This window comes from Gavia stellata, chromosome 6 (genome assembly GCF_030936135.1).
Source record: "Gavia stellata isolate bGavSte3 chromosome 6, bGavSte3.hap2, whole genome shotgun sequence".
Classification (NCBI taxonomy): domain Eukaryota; kingdom Metazoa; phylum Chordata; class Aves; order Gaviiformes; family Gaviidae; genus Gavia; species Gavia stellata.
In genome coordinates, this window is record NC_082599.1 from 62828321 (window position 1) to 62847510 (window position 19190).

Here is a 19190-nt window from a genome sequence, read left to right on the forward strand (position 1 = left end):
CAGACCGTCGTGAGGAGAAGCCTAATGTACACCATTTATAAACAACGCCCAGACCGTCAAGTCCCACATTGCAGAATTTCAGTATACCGACTGTCAGATCAGATGTATTTATTTTAAGAACCACTTCATTTCCTTAAGGTACATTATTTTTCATGAAGTGTCTATTGCAGGTTAGAACATTGGAGCTCGCAATGAGCAGTTAGCTGGTTGGTTGGCCATAACCAATCATAAATAGCTGAATTGAAAGAATAGTGTGCAAATCATGATTTCTGTGCTAGTAAGCAATAACAATACTCCTTTTAAAATAAAACAAGAACAAAACAACACACTTGGCAAAACTTGGAAAATTTATTGTAAGAGCTCAGATGAGTAACCCAAAAGAATTAAAAATACTTGAGAAAATACTTCAGTCAGGTAATAGATACTCATCAATATCCTGGGAAATGGAGACACTTCATTTAGTTTTGACAGGACAGTATGAATTGTGCATTGGTTAATTCGTAAATAGACAAGCAAATTCCAGCTCAGGATGACCACAAATGAAATTCCCCAAACAGGATACGAGCAAGCTGATGAGACACCAAAACAAGCAACCTAAAACTGCAAGACCAGAGCCAGAGACAAGTACAGGTGAGAAATAAGCAGTAGCCAACTCTTACTGTCCCTGCTCACCCAGGTACCTGATCAGGATCATACAGAGAAGAGTACTGAACCTGCACGATTTTTTTTTTCATCTTCTTGTGAAATGATTTACAACAGGCTTCGTTTTCTTCCTCATCTTAATGGATGGCTTCTGTTAGCGTTGGGCTTTCAAGACCTTTGCTAGCAGTCGAGTTTGCCAATGTTTCTTGGCAACTGCAGGATTCTTTTTGCCCTTCAGTGAAGTGTGGGTTCATGCTTCTGTATGGCTAGTAATAAAGAGTATACTTCCTTGCATGTTGATCTGACACTCCCCTCCTCTTACGTCGTGGCAGTCTATTGAGGTTTGCTCCCAAATATGGAAAGAAAAGACTGCACACTGTTGAAAAGATACTTTATTTTTTCTTTACTGTTTCATCTGGTGATCTCAAAAGGAAGTTTGATACTGTAAAAAAAAAAAAAAAAAAAAAAAAAAACCAAAACAACTTTCTTGTGCTTTGTCAGCCTTAGTGGCAGAGGAGTAAACAGCCTGAAGTACTATTCTTCACTCTGAACATCTAGATATAGAAGATGCATCTTCCTGTTGGATTGTCTCAGCTGTTCACTGATGCATCCAGAACTCTCTAGGGCAATCCAGATGTTTGTTGAGGGTACCTCTTTCAAAGGAAACTTTCAGATTAAGGAATACCAAAGCCCACTGTTTCCTTGAAGATTCCTCAACCAAAATTATGCTCCCTCAGAATCTTCTTGATTATTCCAAAGATAAAACAGTTGTTCTGTTTTTCCCATCATCTGCATTGACCTGCCCTTTGTTGTTCCTGTCTGAAGAGTCTGTAGATTGGGGCTCGCTCAGATCATCGGGTGGCTCAGGGTTGTTCTTCCATGAAGTTCTTCTATATGAAAGATTCTGGAGGTAAAAAGTGCACATAAACCACTTGCTTCACCTTTGAACGCACAAAGGGTAGTCGCAACTCTGCCATTGTGCAGTATGTTACAAGCAAAAGGGAGTAAGGTCCTGCTTCTGCTCTTCAGAGAGTTATTGGAACTGGGGATGTTAGGTGTTGCCCATGAAATCAGTTCGTGTACAGTTCACCTACTCTAATCCATTTCACCTTTTCCTACAGGGAAACAACATTCTCTTAATCAATTGATTTTTGCTGCCACCATCCCGCCCCGGCCCTGTCCCCAACATAATATGCTTTCTGTTTTGTTTTCCTGTTTGAGTACTTCAGTCTTGACTATCTTGGGATTTCTTGAAGCTGAGAGACATTCTAAGTATTTCTGAAAGAACTCCCACCTGGTTGATTTCACTGGTGACTTCCAGTTGATAACTCTGTTTTTATAGGCTCCTGAAGGGTTGATTTATTTTTTTTGTTAACATATCCCCCAGTCTGTGAGCTGGTTCATCAATAGGTGTTTAAATATTACACATCAGGTACTTGTGGACTCTCTCATTGGATTGTTGGTTCCATTTTTTTCTTACCTCCTGTGATCACTTCACCTTGAAATTTGGGTGCTCATGGCTGGCATTCCACATAGTATTTGCTTTGTGACTGTCTGGAGTTAAGCTTATCTTGAAGAAATCAGTGGTTTTGGTTGGGTTTTTTATGGTTGGGGGTTTTTTGGGGTTTTTTGGTTGGTTTTTTTTTTGTTTTTTTTTTTTGAACCTGAGATTACTGCTGTAATATTCTTTCCAAAGCCTCATGCTGCATGGGCTGACTCTACTTCATAGCCTAGGTGTCTGGAGGCCCCTTTCTTTTTAACTCTACAAGTCCAGCTCCTTTTTGCAGTTCTCCCAGCGTAATACTTTTCTCCACTGAAGATCCAGGAGTTCTGGTAACTACACGCAATGTCCGCCCACTGTTACAAAACCTTAAAGGTTTTCCAGTGATGGCCTGAGTCCATCGTACCAGTGATCAAGGGATGTTGGTAACCGAGCTCCTCAATGTTGCCATTTTGCATAGTTGCTTGAGACCACTTGGTCTTTTGATGATACGTTCAATTCAGCATCCAGAACTTTGGTAGGGCATCTACCAAAGATGGTAGTGCCTACTTTGGTAGGCACTTCTTGGCTGATGAAATTCTGACATCATTGACAAAGTGGTGTTGTGATGGTATGGAATGGTGCCTATTTTTGAAGAAAAAGTTTATTTACTACTAACCAGCTTTGAGATATGAAATCTTCCGGTAGCTTTTTTTCCCCATGGGGATGGTGCCCTAACAAATAACAACCTTACTTGTGGAGTTAGTCTACCTGCTTATTTAAGAACAGAGCGCAAAGCTCACCCTTATGTGAAAGACTTGACCTATTGTGATTAAGCAAGGTGAAAAAAATAATTTAAAAAAAATCCTTAATATCAAGAACACTTTGCTTGCAAGTAGCCTTACACTTTTTCTTTTGTTCTTATTAATTTGTTATGCTAGACGAGTTGAAGACCAAAGTCAGTGCACTTTTCCTCTGTCTTGGTAAAGAACTGCACTCTGTTTACCCAATCCCCATTTTTGTGTCTAATAATGTATCTTAATTAAGTGAATTGCCTTAATGACAAGTAATTTAGAAACATGGAAATGGCAACTTTGAAATATATATTATCCTTTTCAAAATGTAGACTTGTACTGTCAGGCAGTAGGGTTGTATCATAGAATTTTATGCTGGGTTCCGAGGGTTGAAGGGAAAATAATTCATGATTTTTGTAATTTGTGATGACATACTAACAATTTTTAATGCAAATAGTGTAATATATGAATGAAGATGTGCTCTCACTCCTGCTTCTGCTTCAGTCAATTGAGTTCTTTAATTTTGTTCTTGTTGAAAATAATGTTCCAAAAGATGAAGATACTGTATCTTTGTACACTCTCTTGCCTCATTTACCTAGAATGCTATTCTTGCAGGAAGGATTTAAAATTTGTCAGTGACATTGAGAAGGAAATGAGAATGCTTGTGGAAGCTGTGAATAAGGTCAGTATTCAGATATTCTGTATGACTTATTATAATGAAACAGTTTTGTTTAGTTTGGGGGGAGTTTGATGTTACTAAACTTTATTAATACTAATAGTTACGAGTTGACACTGGATCTGTTTGGGCTCCAATAGAGTGCACATTTTAATTATAAGTAGAACAAATTTTTTAGGAGACACAGTAGTTCAGGATCACTTTGGTGACAGTGAAGCTTTCTTTAAAGATTCAACCAGTGCTAGGCTTTAATGCATCAACGGATTATCATTAATTTTTGGATCTCCATTAATGAAGTATTAACCGTCAAAGATGGTGTTTAAGGGTTCAGACTTTGAGGAGGAAAGCCTAGGTTCTTCTGATCCCTGTAGCGGAACTTGCTCACGAATTTGTGGATACCTTCCTGCATTTGCCAGTGTGTCAGGTAGTCTTCCTCCTTCTGTAAGGAGACTCGGATTTAGCCACAGTTGTTTGGCAGACTGCAGTATACTTAGAGGTTGGTACCACAGACGCAATCATAGGTTTTTCAGTGAAAGCAGAATTGCGCCCTCAGGCTTGTCAGGTTAGCATACTCCTGGCTTGCTGCTGCACCATGCCTGACCTGGTATATGTGGTTCAAAGGACAATGTAAACCATACTATCCTCAGTCACCCTTAGCTCAAGGAAGAGTTAACCTTCTGTAGAAAGCATTCATTTCCTTCCCTCTACCCCCTGAGGGCAGTTACTTAACTTTATTCATTCTTTTTTATGTATGATGTTTCTTAAACAATCTTTGTACTTGTCCACTGTCTAATGTTCTCGCCCATTGTTCTCCATACTGGAATGAAAGTCTAAAAGGGGGCCATCTGTGTCTAATTATGTTCAGGCCTCTCCAACCTCAGGCACTTGGTAATAGACACATAGAACAGTTGTTATGACCTAAAAATAATTTGCCTAATGTTGTGTTACCTGTGGTTATCCTGTTTTACAAATACCTTTATATACTGCCTTTATTATACATGCATATGCACACACATACATATTTCTATATCTATAACTGCATATACCAATGTATATGCCTATAGTAATATCAAACCAAGATACATAATATGCATTAAAAAGAGCAACCACAGATCTTGAATTTGCAACATACAATGAATTAGTGACACTAGATGCTGCAGAACAAGAGAACCAGAGAGCTCAAGAGCATCTCCAGTGCTTTAGTTCTCAGCAGTAACCAACTATTTGTTAAATAATCATCCTACAAAGCAGACGAATTGTTTCTGTTAAAGAGCATCTACACTGCAGAAGAGAATGAAGAAGTGAAAACAAACGGGATGTGACAATCTTTTTCCCTGTCTGACCTAAAGGGAGAATTACCCAGTGGTTACTTAAGCTTTTATCATGATCAGGATGAACCAGTTAGGCCCACGTGACAATGCGGTATCTCAAGGATCAGTTCTGCACTGTCCTGCCCCTCAGGCTGTTGGGAATTGCTATTCCATAAGGTACAAGAATTCCCCAGAAGTCAAATTACATTTCAAAGGGGAACACCAAAGGCAAGTGACACAAGCCTTGAAGCTTGGTATCCATATATTATAGTGCAAATGCAGATAATAAATAATTCTTCTTTCATGAAGTCTTCAGTAAGCAAACCCAACAGTTACCTGAGGAGTTCTGTGACAATCTCAATGTTCTGTCCTTAAAAATTCTTTATTTAGTTACACGTTAACTTTCACAAGGCTGTTAAATTCCTTCTTGAAATGTTTAGATTCCTGATTACTAGTTTTCTGTTTAGATGCCCGTTCTAGATCTGCTTACAAACTTCCTGTGCTTCTTCACATGAGCCCATTTAGTAACAGTAGATTGACTTGTGCCCTGCTACACAAGGCTGTAGTTGTTTCACAGAATCATGCAATGTTTGATGTTGGAAGGGACCTCTGGAGGTCACCTTGTACAACCCCCCTGGTTAAGCATGGCCATCTAGAGCCAGTTGCCCAGGACCATGTCTAGATGGCTTTTGAGTATCTCCAAGGATGGAGAGGCTGCAACCTCCCTGGGCAACCTGTCCCAATGCTCAGTCATCCTCCCAGTAAGAAGAGTGTTTCCTGATGTTCAGAGGGAACCTCCTGTGTTTCAGTTGGTGCCCATTGCCTCTTGTCTTGTCACTGGGCACCATGGAAAAGAGCCTGGCTCTGTCCTCTTTGCACCCTCCCTTCAGGTATTTATAGACATTGATAATACCGCCCCTGAGCCGTCTCCTCTCCAGGCTGAACAGCCCCAGCTCTCTCAGCCTTTCCTTAATGGAGAGATGCTCCAGTCCCCCAGTCATCTTCATGGCCCTTCACTGGACTCTCTCCAGTGTGTCCATGTCTCTCCTGTACTGGGGAGCCCAGAACTGGACACAGTGCTCCAGGGGTGGCCCCGCCAGTGCTGAGTAGAGGGAAAGGATCACCTCCCTCAGCCTGCCTGCAATACTTTGCCTAATGCAGCCCAGGATATTGGCAGCCTCCTCTGCTGCAAGCACACATCGCTGGCTCACGTCCAACTTGGTGTCCACCACGACCCCCCGGTCCTTTTCTGCCAAGCTGCTTTCCGGCTGGGTGGCCCCCAGCATATACTGCTGCGTGGGGCTGTTCCTCGCCAGGTGTGGGACTTTGCACTTCTCCGTGCTGAACTTGCCAAGCTTTCTGTCAGCCCATGTCTCCACCCCGTCAAGCTCGTGCTGGATGGCCGCGTGCCCCTCTGGCCTATACCAGCCACTCCTTCCACTTTGTGTCACTGGCAATGTCACTGAGGGTACGCTCGGCCCCATCGTGCAGATCACTAATGAAGATGTTGAACAGGACTGGACCCAGTATTGACTCCTGGGGTACCCGGCTACTTACCGGCCTCCAACTAGACTCCGTGCTGCCCATCACCGCCCTCAGGGCCCGGCCATTCAGCCGGTTTTCAATCCACCTCGCCGCCTGCTCATCCAGCCCCCGCAGCAACAGCTTGAGGGGCTACGAGGCTCGTGGGGGAGACAGTGTCAGAGGCCTTACTGAAGGCCTGGCAGACACCAGCCACTGCTCTCCCCCCATCTACCAGTCACGTCAGTTCATCGTTTATCAAGTCAGTGGAGCTTTGGTGAAGCCACACTGACTGCTCCTGAGGAGTTTCTTGTCCTTCATGTGCCTGGAAATGGATTCCAGGATGAGCTGCTCCACCACTTTCCCAGCAATTGAGGTGAGGCTGAGCATCTTGTAGCTCTGTGTGTCCTCTTTGCCTGTCTTGAAGATAGGAGTGAATGTATGGAGGCCATGCTCTGACTTTTCCTTCAAAATGGTGGCATGTATGGTGTAAAAGGGAACATGTCCCTTGCACTGTAAAGTCAACCTACTCTTCTACTCAATTCTTCTTCTTGCATACCTTTTCTTTTTATTTCTGGAAGTCTCGGAGGCTTTATTTTCTTCTTTGTAAGGGTCATGTTTCATCTTGCAACCCCCATGTTGTTTTGGGCATGTCTCTGTAGCCGGTAAGCATTATCAGTGTTGCTCATTCAGGCCTGTGTCCAGCCTGACCGAGTCAACTCCCCCTTTTTGTGTAGCCAAAGATTGGATTAATATGTTTGACATGACATTATGCAAGGAGACTGTTTTCAGTTGTTCTTCTGCCATGATCCCTAAGTCCTCCTTATGCTTGAGTCTGTGTTCAGTTGTTTGTGTATCATGACTCCTAAATCCTTTCTGACTAAAGATGTGGCTTATTTTCTTTCTTTCTGCATGTAGAGCTTTACTTACTTGTATTACAAGTATTTTGCATGCTAGTCTTATCAAGCATTTGGGTAGCTCTGCCTATATCAGTACTATGTCTTTCATACTGATTACTGTTACTTATACGTACGTATTTCACTTTGAATTGTTAATTTTTTGCACTGTGCCTTTGGAGATACCAACTTCAGCTTAACTGAATAAATAAGTAATAAAAAGGATTTTGATACTTAGAAGTTTTAGCATTAATAAGGTTCAGCTGTATCTGTCATTATATGACTTTGCTTGTTTCATGAGCATCTGTTCCCCTAGACTCATCACTATCTACTCATCTAGCATAGCAGAGTTGTCATTGTTGATAAATGTAAGCAGACAAGAGAGAAACATTTATATCATCCAGTTCCGTCTGCATACGGACAGAAATTCTGATGTTTTTCTGAGCATGGAACCATCACCACTTTTTTAAAGCAAGCATTACTAGTCATTGTAAATAGGTACAGAATCTGTAGAGTTTTCTTCATTCAAATGCTTGCCTCTATGCTGAAGGTGTTGTCATAGATGGGAGGTTCATTACAGTTTATTGCAAAGTAAAGGTTATATCCTGACAGCATGCGATTACCCTGAAGACTCATGGAAACAATTGACCACGGTTTCTGGTCCAGTTACTGTTCATAACTTAGCTATTTTACAGTCCAAGAGGAGACAGATATTAACCCTCTATTTACAGGATAGCTACAATGTACCTCTGATATTACATGTGGTCGTCTTTACATGAATTGAGGTGACTGACCTTTTGTAAATCCACGTTGACTACTCCCAAGGACCTTCTCCTTCATGTACCTAAAAATGGCTTCTAAAAGGACTCACTCTATGATTATTTTTTTTCCCCCAGGCTTTGAAGTGTAACTGATCAACCTGTAGTTCTTGGATTGTTTTTCTTTTTTTTTTTTTTTTAACATAGTTGCAACAATTACCTTTCTCTAGTCATTGGGTTCCTACCCCATTCTCTGGAATCTTTCAGAGATGATAGAGAGTCAGACATTGTCCTGGTCTCTCAGCACCCTTAAATACACTGCCTGCAGTCCCAGGAACTTGTGTAGGTTGGGACTTCTCTAGAAATCCCTGACTCAAACTTATTTTACTACGGGTAGTTTGTCTTCCTCTTAAACCCCGTCTGTAGACCCAAAGACCTAGAAGACTTTGGTAACAACCAAAGCAAAAGCTGAAGCTGTGTCTTGAGTCCCTCAAGCAGACTGAAGCACCGAGTGTCTCGTCCTCATCTGCATTTGCTGTTACAAAGTCAACCAACCCATTAGGACAGAGCCCATAGGGCCCTGCTGTTTTCTTTGTTCTTTTACTGTTCATGTAGCAATCAGTGTCGAGTCAAGCATTATCAGTCTTTGTTAACTGAAATTAAAACTACAATTTTGGTTTCTTTAATAAAAAGTCTATTGATGCGATTACATGGCAGATTTTGCAGATAAATAGCTTCTTTGGTAGAGGGTAGCGATAAATAAATCTGACATCTTCGTGTCAGAAAAATAAAATTAGATCTGATTCGAAATTGGCAGATCATTCTGAAAAATCAAAATTCAGAAAAAGTAATTTTATACTGCTTCCTTGGGGTGTAAGTAGAATGGATACATTCAGGATTTGTATTTCTAACTTAAGATACGTGTGTGTGTGTATATTTTGAGTTGATGGAAACAATAGAGAACACAATTTTGGGGAAATAAATGGACATTTTTAGATGAGTTTTCTGTGAATACTGAGGTATTAGCAATTTGTGGTACTAATTTTGCTATAGCGGCAAAATTTTAGAGGTAGAAGCTCTTTCTTTTTTTCTTCCCCCCTGGCCCCATGAAGGAAAACTTTACCTTTTTTTTCTTTTTTTTTTTTTAACCTTTTCTCTTGAATTTAGGGCAAGCATACAAAGAAGAGCCATTGTTACCCACCAATGAACAGAAATCACCGCAGAATCATCCATGAATTAGCTCAGGTTTATGGCATTGAAAGTGTGAGCTATGACAACGAACCAAAGCGTAATGTTGTTATCACTGCAGTGAAGTACGTAATTCATTATTGTTTTCAAATCTATTAACTATAGTTTAATTAATTGGATGTTTTTATTACTTACTCGAATGAGTTTATTTACAATGCAATTTGCAATGTGCAGTAACTTCCAGCTGAAATTTTTTTAAAGCGGGTTTTAAATTGATAATTTCATAGGCTTCTATTTCCACTAGTCAAGTAAGTCTTCAGAGAAGAAAACCCAATTAGAAATAAAGCTAAGAAAAGATCTTGCAAGGCTATTTTCAGTTCATCTTAGCAGTAACCTTTTGTGGTGTTGCCATCAGCTAAATTTGATAGAGGTATCAAAGATACTAAATGTCACAAAATTTTATGAAAATTAATTGCTGGATTGAGAAGTCATACCTAAATTTGCACCTTCTTTGAAAAAATCAGGTATTGGAACGAACTTGTTCTCTGTGGCAGCTTCAGGTAGATGGAGTATACTCCCTCTTTAGTTAATGGACAAAGAGGGAGCTGGAATTACTGCAAATTGAAGAGATTTCTAAGCAAAACTGGAAATATTTGGGGAAGACCTGCAGAAGGCAGTTCATATTAGAGAAGGAAATGAAAGGAATATATATATAGCTGGGGGAAAAGCACGGTGATTGCACTGGAGACATAGTATGGGAAGGCATCCCAAATCAGGTATCGAGGCGTCCTTGATTCTGCTGCACACTGAGCAGCATATTTAGTTTAGCACTGTCAAATTGTTGTTCTTTGACAACCAGTTCTTTTTAACTGTAGATATTGACTGTCACCTTCCATGCTACTAGAGTGCCATGAGCTGCTCCTGGGCCTGTTCATGGGTTGGTAGCTTAGCTACAATCTTGATTTCTTTCAAGAGAGATGGAACGCCACTTTGATACCCCTTTCTGTTTCCATGAAACAATTTAAGATACTCTTTCTAGTAAAGGAAGGTGAGAAAAGAGATCGTATTTGAAAAAGCTTATTTAAGACAAAGAAATAGATGGGGGGAGGGCGGGCGGGATGAGTAATTAGTGAGGAGGATAAAGTGTCAGAGAAAGGAGCAGGACAGATAACTATGCTTTAAAAACGTATCTTGCAACTTGAGAATGGGAGGCCTTCCTCTGTGGTTTTAGTAGAGATTGCACACTTGCTCCTTCCCTTTTGTCATTCGGGGAACAGCGTACTGTGCAGAACACACATGCTGCTATTTCACCTCTGCCACTCTTGCAGACACCAAGTGGTCTGCTAAGAATATTCTTCAGCTGCATAGCAATGTTTCTGACTTCAGTGGATTCATCTAAAGCTTCTTTTAATTGTCTTTTTATTTGCTACTTCTTCAAAACATAAAAACCACTGAAGCATCAGACAAGTGATAGCTCAAGTTCCAGGGTGATATTTTTGAGTATTTCACAACAGCTTCTTCAATTCCAGGGGCTAGCAGCCACCTGGAATTCCAAATGGTTTGATTAATTTTGTTACGTCCTGTTCTTAGCATTCCCCACGGATTTCTATTATGGGCTCCTCCAAGTATAGATAATTCAAAATGATGCTAGGCAAAGAGACCATTCTTCCTCTTCACAATCCCCTGCTGTGTCACTGAAATGGTAACATCACTATACAGATTGGTCAGAGGAGTGAGAAAGGCTCCTTGGTGCCAAGAAAGCTTCTGTCCTCCAACCGGACGTCTTCCTCTTTGGGGTATCTAGCTTTGCCCTCGGCCCCTGCCGCCATCATCGTTCATCGCATCGGTAAGAGCTGGTCACATTAGCCGCGCTAGAATCACTGATGTACAGCATTGCCCATGTCTAACCACATGGAGAGCGTTCCCAGTATTGACTGTTAAGGCTGATCTGAATTACAGTCTGGTGTTGTTTGAAGTACAAGACCCCGAGTGAATCCTTACAAGTGCCCTTCTCCGTGCTTCCCTGTTGATCGTCTTTGCAGTCACCGTCTTTTGAGCAGTTGCAGTACTAGATTCCTTCTGAACCAGGTTTAAAGGTAATGTCCAGACTGGTATGGTGAAAAGGGGAAGCTTTCCTCTCCAAGCTGACACATGTGCTTCACTGTACCTGTCAGTGGTTTCTTGAAGTCTTTTACTCATATGAATTTCCTCCTCCTATGAATAACTCTGCATGCCAGAGCCTGTTAAGGGGTGTCTGCTGCTTGTTATGTAGTGATCAGTGTTTAAGCAGCTTGTATGGACCTGAGACACCCTGGAAGTGTTTTTGAGAACAGTTACCACTCTAAGACCCATCCTTTTCCTGTTCCTTCCGGGAAGAACAATAGGGTCAGTCTCTCCTTACAAGCAAGGGGACTTTTCAGGAAGGTGACAGGGTCCCTGCACATTGTTCTCACTAAGAAAACCACATCCTGCTACAGTCTCATGACGTGTTCTCTATTATTCTTCTTCACCCAGGATTTTGTTTCCTTTCAATGAGATCAGTGTGGACACAGTTGAGGAGTTGTTACCTAGTTGCAGGCTACACAAGACCAGCAGGAACAAAGACCTAAAGAAATTAAACCCCCTGTAACTACATGGAACACCGTTATCAGGTTATGGCACTTGCATCACGGGAGGCAGAAACTACATCCCAGTGGCAGGGTTGAAAGGAAATTATATGTGAGGAAACAGAATTATTGTTTGGCTTCTTTAAGTTTCTCTGGACACGTTTCAGTACTTGATCTCCAGGTACAAGTTCATTTTACTTAATAAGTTAACTGTCTCTGCAGCCTTTCTGGTATCTGGAATAACTTCGCGTCCGATTTGATAGAAGTTCCGCTGACTTCCTGAAGTTATTCTATCGCTTTAAGGACTTTTATTCTACCCTTCAGTCTCTAGGAATTTTCCCCTCTGCCATGAGGAAAAAGCTAACTTTCTCCCCACCCCCTTTGCAGTCACAAAGGCCTTTTCCAATGACTGCATCTCAACACCTCTAACCTCTAAGGCTTTTTGAGCAATTTAAGCACAAATAATGCTACAGGTCACCAGCCAAGGTGGTTTTAACCACAGTCCTGCTCCAGGAAAGAGCCACATCTTTCGTACTGTTTTTCGTTCAATCTTGACATCGTTTGCCTTGAGAATAGTATGTGTTGCTTCTTGACAGCTTATGCCATAGGATATGTGAAGTCTCGACAATCAGGAGGTTGTTTGAGAGCCACTTGCTTCATTATTCCACCCAAATTGTATAAGCTTTTGGAGACACTTCTCACAAAAACCTGCTCTGTCTGAAAGCTGAGGGATCGTTATTGCAAAGCTACATGGAGTCAGCTCTGGACAGATTAGTGGGCCAAGAATTTTGTAGTAGTTCATACAAAAACAGATCAATGCTGAGCCATCCCGGAGTTACGAAAATTGAACTTCCTTCCAGTCTTTAAGGAAGTTAAGTTTGAGTTCTGACTTCCACAGTTCAGTTTTTTATAACAGGCCATCCCGTCAGCACTACCAGTGCCTTATAGTCTGCAGGTCGTTATTTATGTTCTCCTTGCTTTCCTCTGGAGTGCTGCTAAAAATTTGTCATCTCATCTTTGTTGCTTGGGGCAGGCAGTTGTCTTTTTTTTTTCCTTACTTTGAGAATAAGTTAATAGAATGAAGAATGGCAACTTTCATATCAAAATGTCCAAAGTACTTGCAGAGCCTTTTGGTTTCATCTCCACGGTTCTATTACAGCTGATGATAGGTAACCATGATTTACATTAGCAGGGCAGGAAGATCTGCTCTCTTCCTGGCAAATAATTAGTCAAGGGTTTTTTTCCATTGTACACCTATTTAGTTGAATTCAGGTGTTTGGGTTTCTTCCAGATGAGCTGAGTATGTTTGGCTGTTTTGTTTCTTTTTTTTTTTTTAAACCAATGAATAGAAATATTCACAGAATTTTGGACAGATTGGAGTCAGTCTAGTATTGTTCTGTGTGTCATCAAGGTATACAGGAAGTGGTGTATATTTTGCTTGAGTGGGAGTTGGGAGATTTTTGTCTCTAAAGCCCCTGTAATTTCACGGCTGGGCAGTCTGCCGTATGTATCTTCTGCTCTTTTTTTTTTTTGGAGGGACACTAAATCTTGTCAAAGCAAAAACAGGGCTAGGCCTTGATGTGACCAAGTCTCCTCAGTTTAAAGGTTTGATATATTAACCCTCTACATCCTGGGAACATTTCACTTCAGAGCAGAGCTGCTGTGTTTACTTCCTTGGAAGGCAGGAACATTCTCTTTTCTAGTAAGATTTTTTTTTAGCTAATTGTAGAAATAAGTGCACATGTATTCTTCCAAGTATTCTGTTTTCCTGCATTCCAGAACTCTCATTTATTTTCTTTTTTTAACTACACAAGTGAGATTTAGCCTGACATTTTAGAATAGAGACAGACACCTTGCTTTACTTGGTGAAGGCCTTTCTAGCCTTTCTTCTTTTTTTTGCCTGTTTACCTCCAGTCAGTTGGGTTTCCATGTTATTGCACACCACAGCTTATAAAAATGAAAGAAGACAACAAAATATCCTCCCGTCTACCTTTGTCCTCTTTTAGTCCTTTCAGGTAGAGCTCTGCAGTTGAGAGAGAACTGAAATGAGAGTGGGAGCATTTGGCTTTATACGCCAGGCTTGGAGCTGAAGGAGTTTTTACCCTTTTTATACAAGAGGGGAAAATTAGCTGTTCTCAACTGATAGGACACCAATATACTTGCTGTATATGTACGTGTAAATGTAATATAATCTTGAAAAAAATATGGTCAGTGGCAAGTAACTTTTTTTTTTTTCAAATAATGAACACTTTCAGTGTTGGGGAGACGAGGACGCTTTTTGAATTGGTGACCTGTGTCAGTTCATTTGAACAGACCGTCAGTACTCAGTTTAAAACAATACTGAAATGGGGTTGGGGATCATCACTTCATATTTTAGTGGACTTCTGAATTACCTTGAGAATGTCGAGGAGTTTTTGATCTGTGTTGCCACAATATCACAGGAATTAGCCATTACATGTTCAAAACTGATGAAAATAAGACAAATATGATGGAAATAAGACAAATACTTAAATTTTTTAAGCTCTGAAATAGAACTAGTGTTCATCTGTGTACTGATGTGTGATTTCAACTGCTTGGAGCTCTGAGGGAGGTGGGGAAAAAATAGGAATTATGAAGTATGTGACAAAGCATGGAACTCAACACATGCACATTTCTGGAATTATAACAATACACAAGCCATCATTTTACAGCATTTTTTGCTATTTGAAATGTAATTTTGAAAGAAACAAGATGAACTAGAAAGTAGTAATTTAATGTGATTAGTAAACACAGAGAATCTCATGGTCTAGAGGACTTGGCTCTTGGAGGAGTTCATTTAAAAATTCATGGGTAAAATAAACAAGGAGGAAACATTATTTAGTGATTAACATAAAATCATAGAATCATTTAGGTTGGAAAAGACCCTTAAGATCATAGAGTCTAATTGTAAACCTAACACTGCCAAGTCCACCACTAAACCATGTCCCCAAGCGCCACATCTACACATCTTTTAAAAACCTCCAGGGATGGTGACTCAGCCACCTCCTTGGGCAGCCTGTTCCAGTGTCTGACAACCCTTTCAGTGAAGAAGTTTTTCCTAATATCCAATATAAACTGTTCAGATAGAAATAGGAAAGCAATCCAGTTTAGTGTACGCAAAGTAGTTTGGTCTAAAAATGTCAGTAGCATGGGTTTAGAGGAAAGTGCAAGACTTTGACAAGGTTTAAGAATTTTAATTTATTCAGCTTATTCGCCCCCAGAAAAGATGAAGAAGAAACTGTGAATGGAAAAGATGCTGATATTGGAAGGTTTTTCAGTCTTGCAGTTACATCATAGCAGTGACTGGAAGGTGAAATAAAGCATGCTTACTTTTGAAAGTGGCTCATGAATTTATAAAAAATTTTAAGGCATCTCCACAGCCTGTTAGAGATATAGTGTGTTTTGTAATTACTTGGATTTTTTTTTTAATTAGATGCCTTTTTGAAACAATAATTCTAGGGGGGTTTTTTCCCTGTTTTTTTTTTTTCTTTAATATCCTTCCTCTTTCTCCAGCCAGTGCAGCTTTTGGGCATGGACTGCCTTACTGAAGTTGACTGTGATTCACAGCCCATATATGCCTAAAGCATATAAATATACATGCTAAAGTACACTGTCCTCCTACATTGGAGAAAATACTGCCCCGCACCACAGCCACGGGGTGGCCTTTGCATTGCAGATGGGACAAGCGCAAGTGGGATGCTTCATTGTGTGGTTGTGATCACATAATAGATTGTAACTAGTGTGGAGGGCAGGAAGAGTGACTAGCGACAAGACAAGAGGAAATGGCCTCAAGTTGTGCCAGGGGAGGTTCAGGCTGGATATTAGGAAAAATGTCTTTACTGAGAGTGGTGAGAAACTGGAATAAGCTGCCCAGGGAAGTGGTGGAGTCACCATCATGGGAGGTGTTCAAGGAACGTGTGGACGAGGCACTGGGGGACATGGTTTAGTGGGCAATGGTGGGGTTGGGGTGATGGTTGGACTTGATGATCTTACAGGTCTTTTCCAACCTTAGTGATTCTGTGAAAAGCTAATTATTTCTTTTTTTCCCCTAATGCATAATGTTGTTTTTCCAATCTTGTTCACCTGGGCTAGCTGACAAAGAAGAGGCAGTGTTGCTGCATTGTTCCTGGGAGAGTGTTCATTAGCAGGGCTACTCTGAGTGCAGAGTGATAAACAAGTTTAACATGACTTACTGCCAGAGTTTAAGAACATGCTTCCAAAACATTAGATAACAGGTTGTGAAGATGCAGTGAACTGTGTTCACATGATGCCAAGTTAAGCCATTAAGTTGCTGCTTCCGATCTTGTATCTGTTCTGTGAAAGAAGAGACAGGTGTTGCCCTAGAACGCAAGTACTGAATTTTTGCTATTTTAGGAGTTGATGCCATTGTGCACTTCATAGTCGAAAGGAGTTGTGCACTTCACATGCTGAAAGGAAGGAGTCTGAGCACCAACACTCAAATCTAGCAAGCTGCTTCTGCATTTTTTATAGACAGCGATCAACAGACGTTAAGAGTACTGTGTATCTTGTTCTGGTAATGAAAATGGACTTTGCATACTATTGGTCTCCGTGGTTGGAAAATTAAATGTTTGAATAGATGATTTCAGTACACAAGTATGAACTCTGACACCAGAACTGCTACTTATAAATGTAACTCTTTTGCCCTAACTTCTTAATGAATATAATTTCCTATTGAATTAAATAACCTTTCTTTTATTTCTCTAGAGGGAAATCCATTTGTCCAAGCAATACCTTAACTTCTGTGCTAGATAAAGAAATGCAGAGCAGACCTCCACCTCCTATTCCTCATTACAAACAAACAGATAAGTAAGGAATTTTTTTTTAAAACAGTATTCTTCAATTTTGTGCTGAGTTACCCAAGGAGAGTGTTCCTGAGCTTCAACTTTATACTCCCTGTTTCTTTGTTTTCCCATCCCACACACAGCTTTGGAGCTTGCAGCCTGCACTAAGATTTTCTTTCCACGGAAATAAACCTGAAATGAGGTGCTAAGAAAATGTAGGATTGACTATAGGAGTATAAAAGTAGTAATATAACAAATACTGTGGACTTTTGTTTTGTTTTTAATAAAGATTAGATAGTTGGGAAGAGATAGCTGGTTTGGAGTTTTGAGATTTTTTTTTTTTACCTTTAACTGTTCTGTGTAAAAGAGTAATGTCTTACTGGCATGAAATTATTTCTTTGGACAGGTAGTAAATGTATTTTTCTTGCGTAGATATAACTACACAGTTGGCTAAAGGAGAACTACCATTTTTCTCAGATAGTGAAAGCTACTGATGATGGGCTGTATAAGGCTTCTTGGTGAATAGTCTAATAGAACAGTCTTTATTTTGTATGACCTGCCAGCTTCAGGTACCTGTAGTCATCTCATAGCTACGAATTTTTTTAATGGATGGCTTATTCTTTGCTCAGGTTTACCTTTCAGAACTTTTTTCCCCTGAGTTGTTTCCAGATTAGCATTTGACATCATGTTCTGGGAAGTACCGTTTGCAGAAAGGGACAGTTTCGTGTTGCAGTAGCTATTGGGTACTTAAGGTGCTGCTGGAAAACAAAGTACACTGTTCTGAGAAAATTGTTTCAGAACTAAGCATCTAGAGCAAAACCCATGTCCAAAATGACTGCTTACAGTGTAACTCAATGTGAATTTTAAAAAGGTTGTTTCTCTTTATTTCCACTTACGTCTGTGGGATTCCTGTCTTCAGTGACCCCAATGAAAGGGGGTTATGTGGCAAAATTAAAAACAAATGGCCAAAGCCCTTTATTTAATTACTAGAAGTGAAATTTCTTTAGAAGTGCTTAATTCTACAAAATCTTGTGGAAGATCTCATGCTATCTTATGGAAAACATCTTCACAGTGTTTGGATTTGGTATTACCATATATTTTTTGTTACTCTCGCTTTTAAAAGTGAGCAGATTTGATCATCAGCTCACTTCAACAGTATTTCTTTTGCCCTTTCTTTTAAAAAGGCATGTTGAACATTTAGTCTTCAGTACAGTATCCTTTTTGTAATAGATATTACCAGTAAATGGTATTTTCTGATGAAACTCCAAAACAAATAGTATCAATTCAGCCACACATTGATGGACATTAATTTAATAAAGTGTATGCTTTTTCCAAAAATCAGTTAACAAAGGCTTTCTGGAGCATTAAGGTGCTGTCATTAAAACATAATTCAGAAGCGCATGCCGTTTGCAATGCAATGTGCATGCGTACACTGAGACGTTATGGGAGTTTGTGATTTCAGTTTACTTTGTATCTTATTTTTCATGCGGGCGAGTAACATCTAATATTCTTACAATTTCAGGAGTAGTGGAAACAGTGGTTTATCCAAGCCATTGAAAGAAGAGCCGGTAATTGACTACTTTGATGTCCAGGACTGAAGTGATTGATGTAGAATTACGATATAGAAGCTTAGAGGGGAAGATACTAAGTTACTGTGTGAGGCGCTTTTTGGTTATCTGTCAAATGATCAGTTGTTCAGGATATTCATGATTTAACATCTAAAGTTAGAGTGATTGTGATACTTTAAAAAGTTATACATTTTTACAGTTTACATAACTGCATAATACCTAACAGTAGTATAGCTTTTTAAACCTGGGTTTGGTGCAATTTTTTTATCTCATGTGCTGTCAGAATGATGTAGATTTCCATTGATGCCTTTAAAGCGAGGGAAGTGGTAATCGAATATATTTTTGGGGGTAGTAAGAACAACAATAAATCTCGAAGATTTATTTTGACATATCTCACACAACTTTAAAATGGACCAGAAATAATCTGTGTTAAAAACACTGATGGGAATATTCTTAAAGTATTTTCGTATTTTATTAATTCACTTTTGTGTTAATGTGGTAAATTTGGGAATTTGAGTTACTCTTCTGCATGGAAGGAAATATAAAATTTAGTCCAAGTATGAATATATACACTAAATGCCCATTAAGAGCACAGACTTCCTTTGGTATCTGAAGAACCAGGATTTGGGGAAGGTGGGGAATTAAGCCTTATTTTGCTTTATCTCAAATTTGATATGTGTTTAAAAAAAAAAAAACACAAAACAAAAAAAACACCCCACACCCCAAAAGAAAATTACTAATACTTTATTATTCAGGACCTTGAACAAAATCAGACTTATATATAATTTTGGTGTTCTATTTGGTTTAATTTGTATTTAGATATGTTATTTTGATGGTCTTCTGGGTTGTTTTTTTTTTGCATGGTTTTATTGGGGGTTTATAATCTTCTTCTGTGCTGTGCAAGCTTAAGGTGAATGTGTGAAGTTTGGTT

The 19190-nt window shown here is 39.8% G+C and overlaps 1 protein-coding gene across 1 annotated transcript in view; it reads left to right on the forward strand.

Moving 5' to 3' along the window:
- Positions 1-18704, forward strand: part of NFX1 (nuclear transcription factor, X-box binding 1) — a 70839-nt gene extending 52135 nt beyond the window's left edge. The window contains exons 21-24 of the mRNA XM_059818436.1: positions 3532-3598; positions 9245-9390; positions 16615-16716; positions 18214-18704. Of these exons, the coding sequence (XP_059674419.1) occupies positions 3532-3598; positions 9245-9390; positions 16615-16716; positions 18214-18289 (391 nt within the window). The 3' untranslated portion in view covers positions 18290-18704. The remainder of the gene's footprint in view (positions 1-3531; positions 3599-9244; positions 9391-16614; positions 16717-18213) is intronic.
- The last annotated feature ends 486 nt before the right edge of the window (positions 18705-19190 follow it).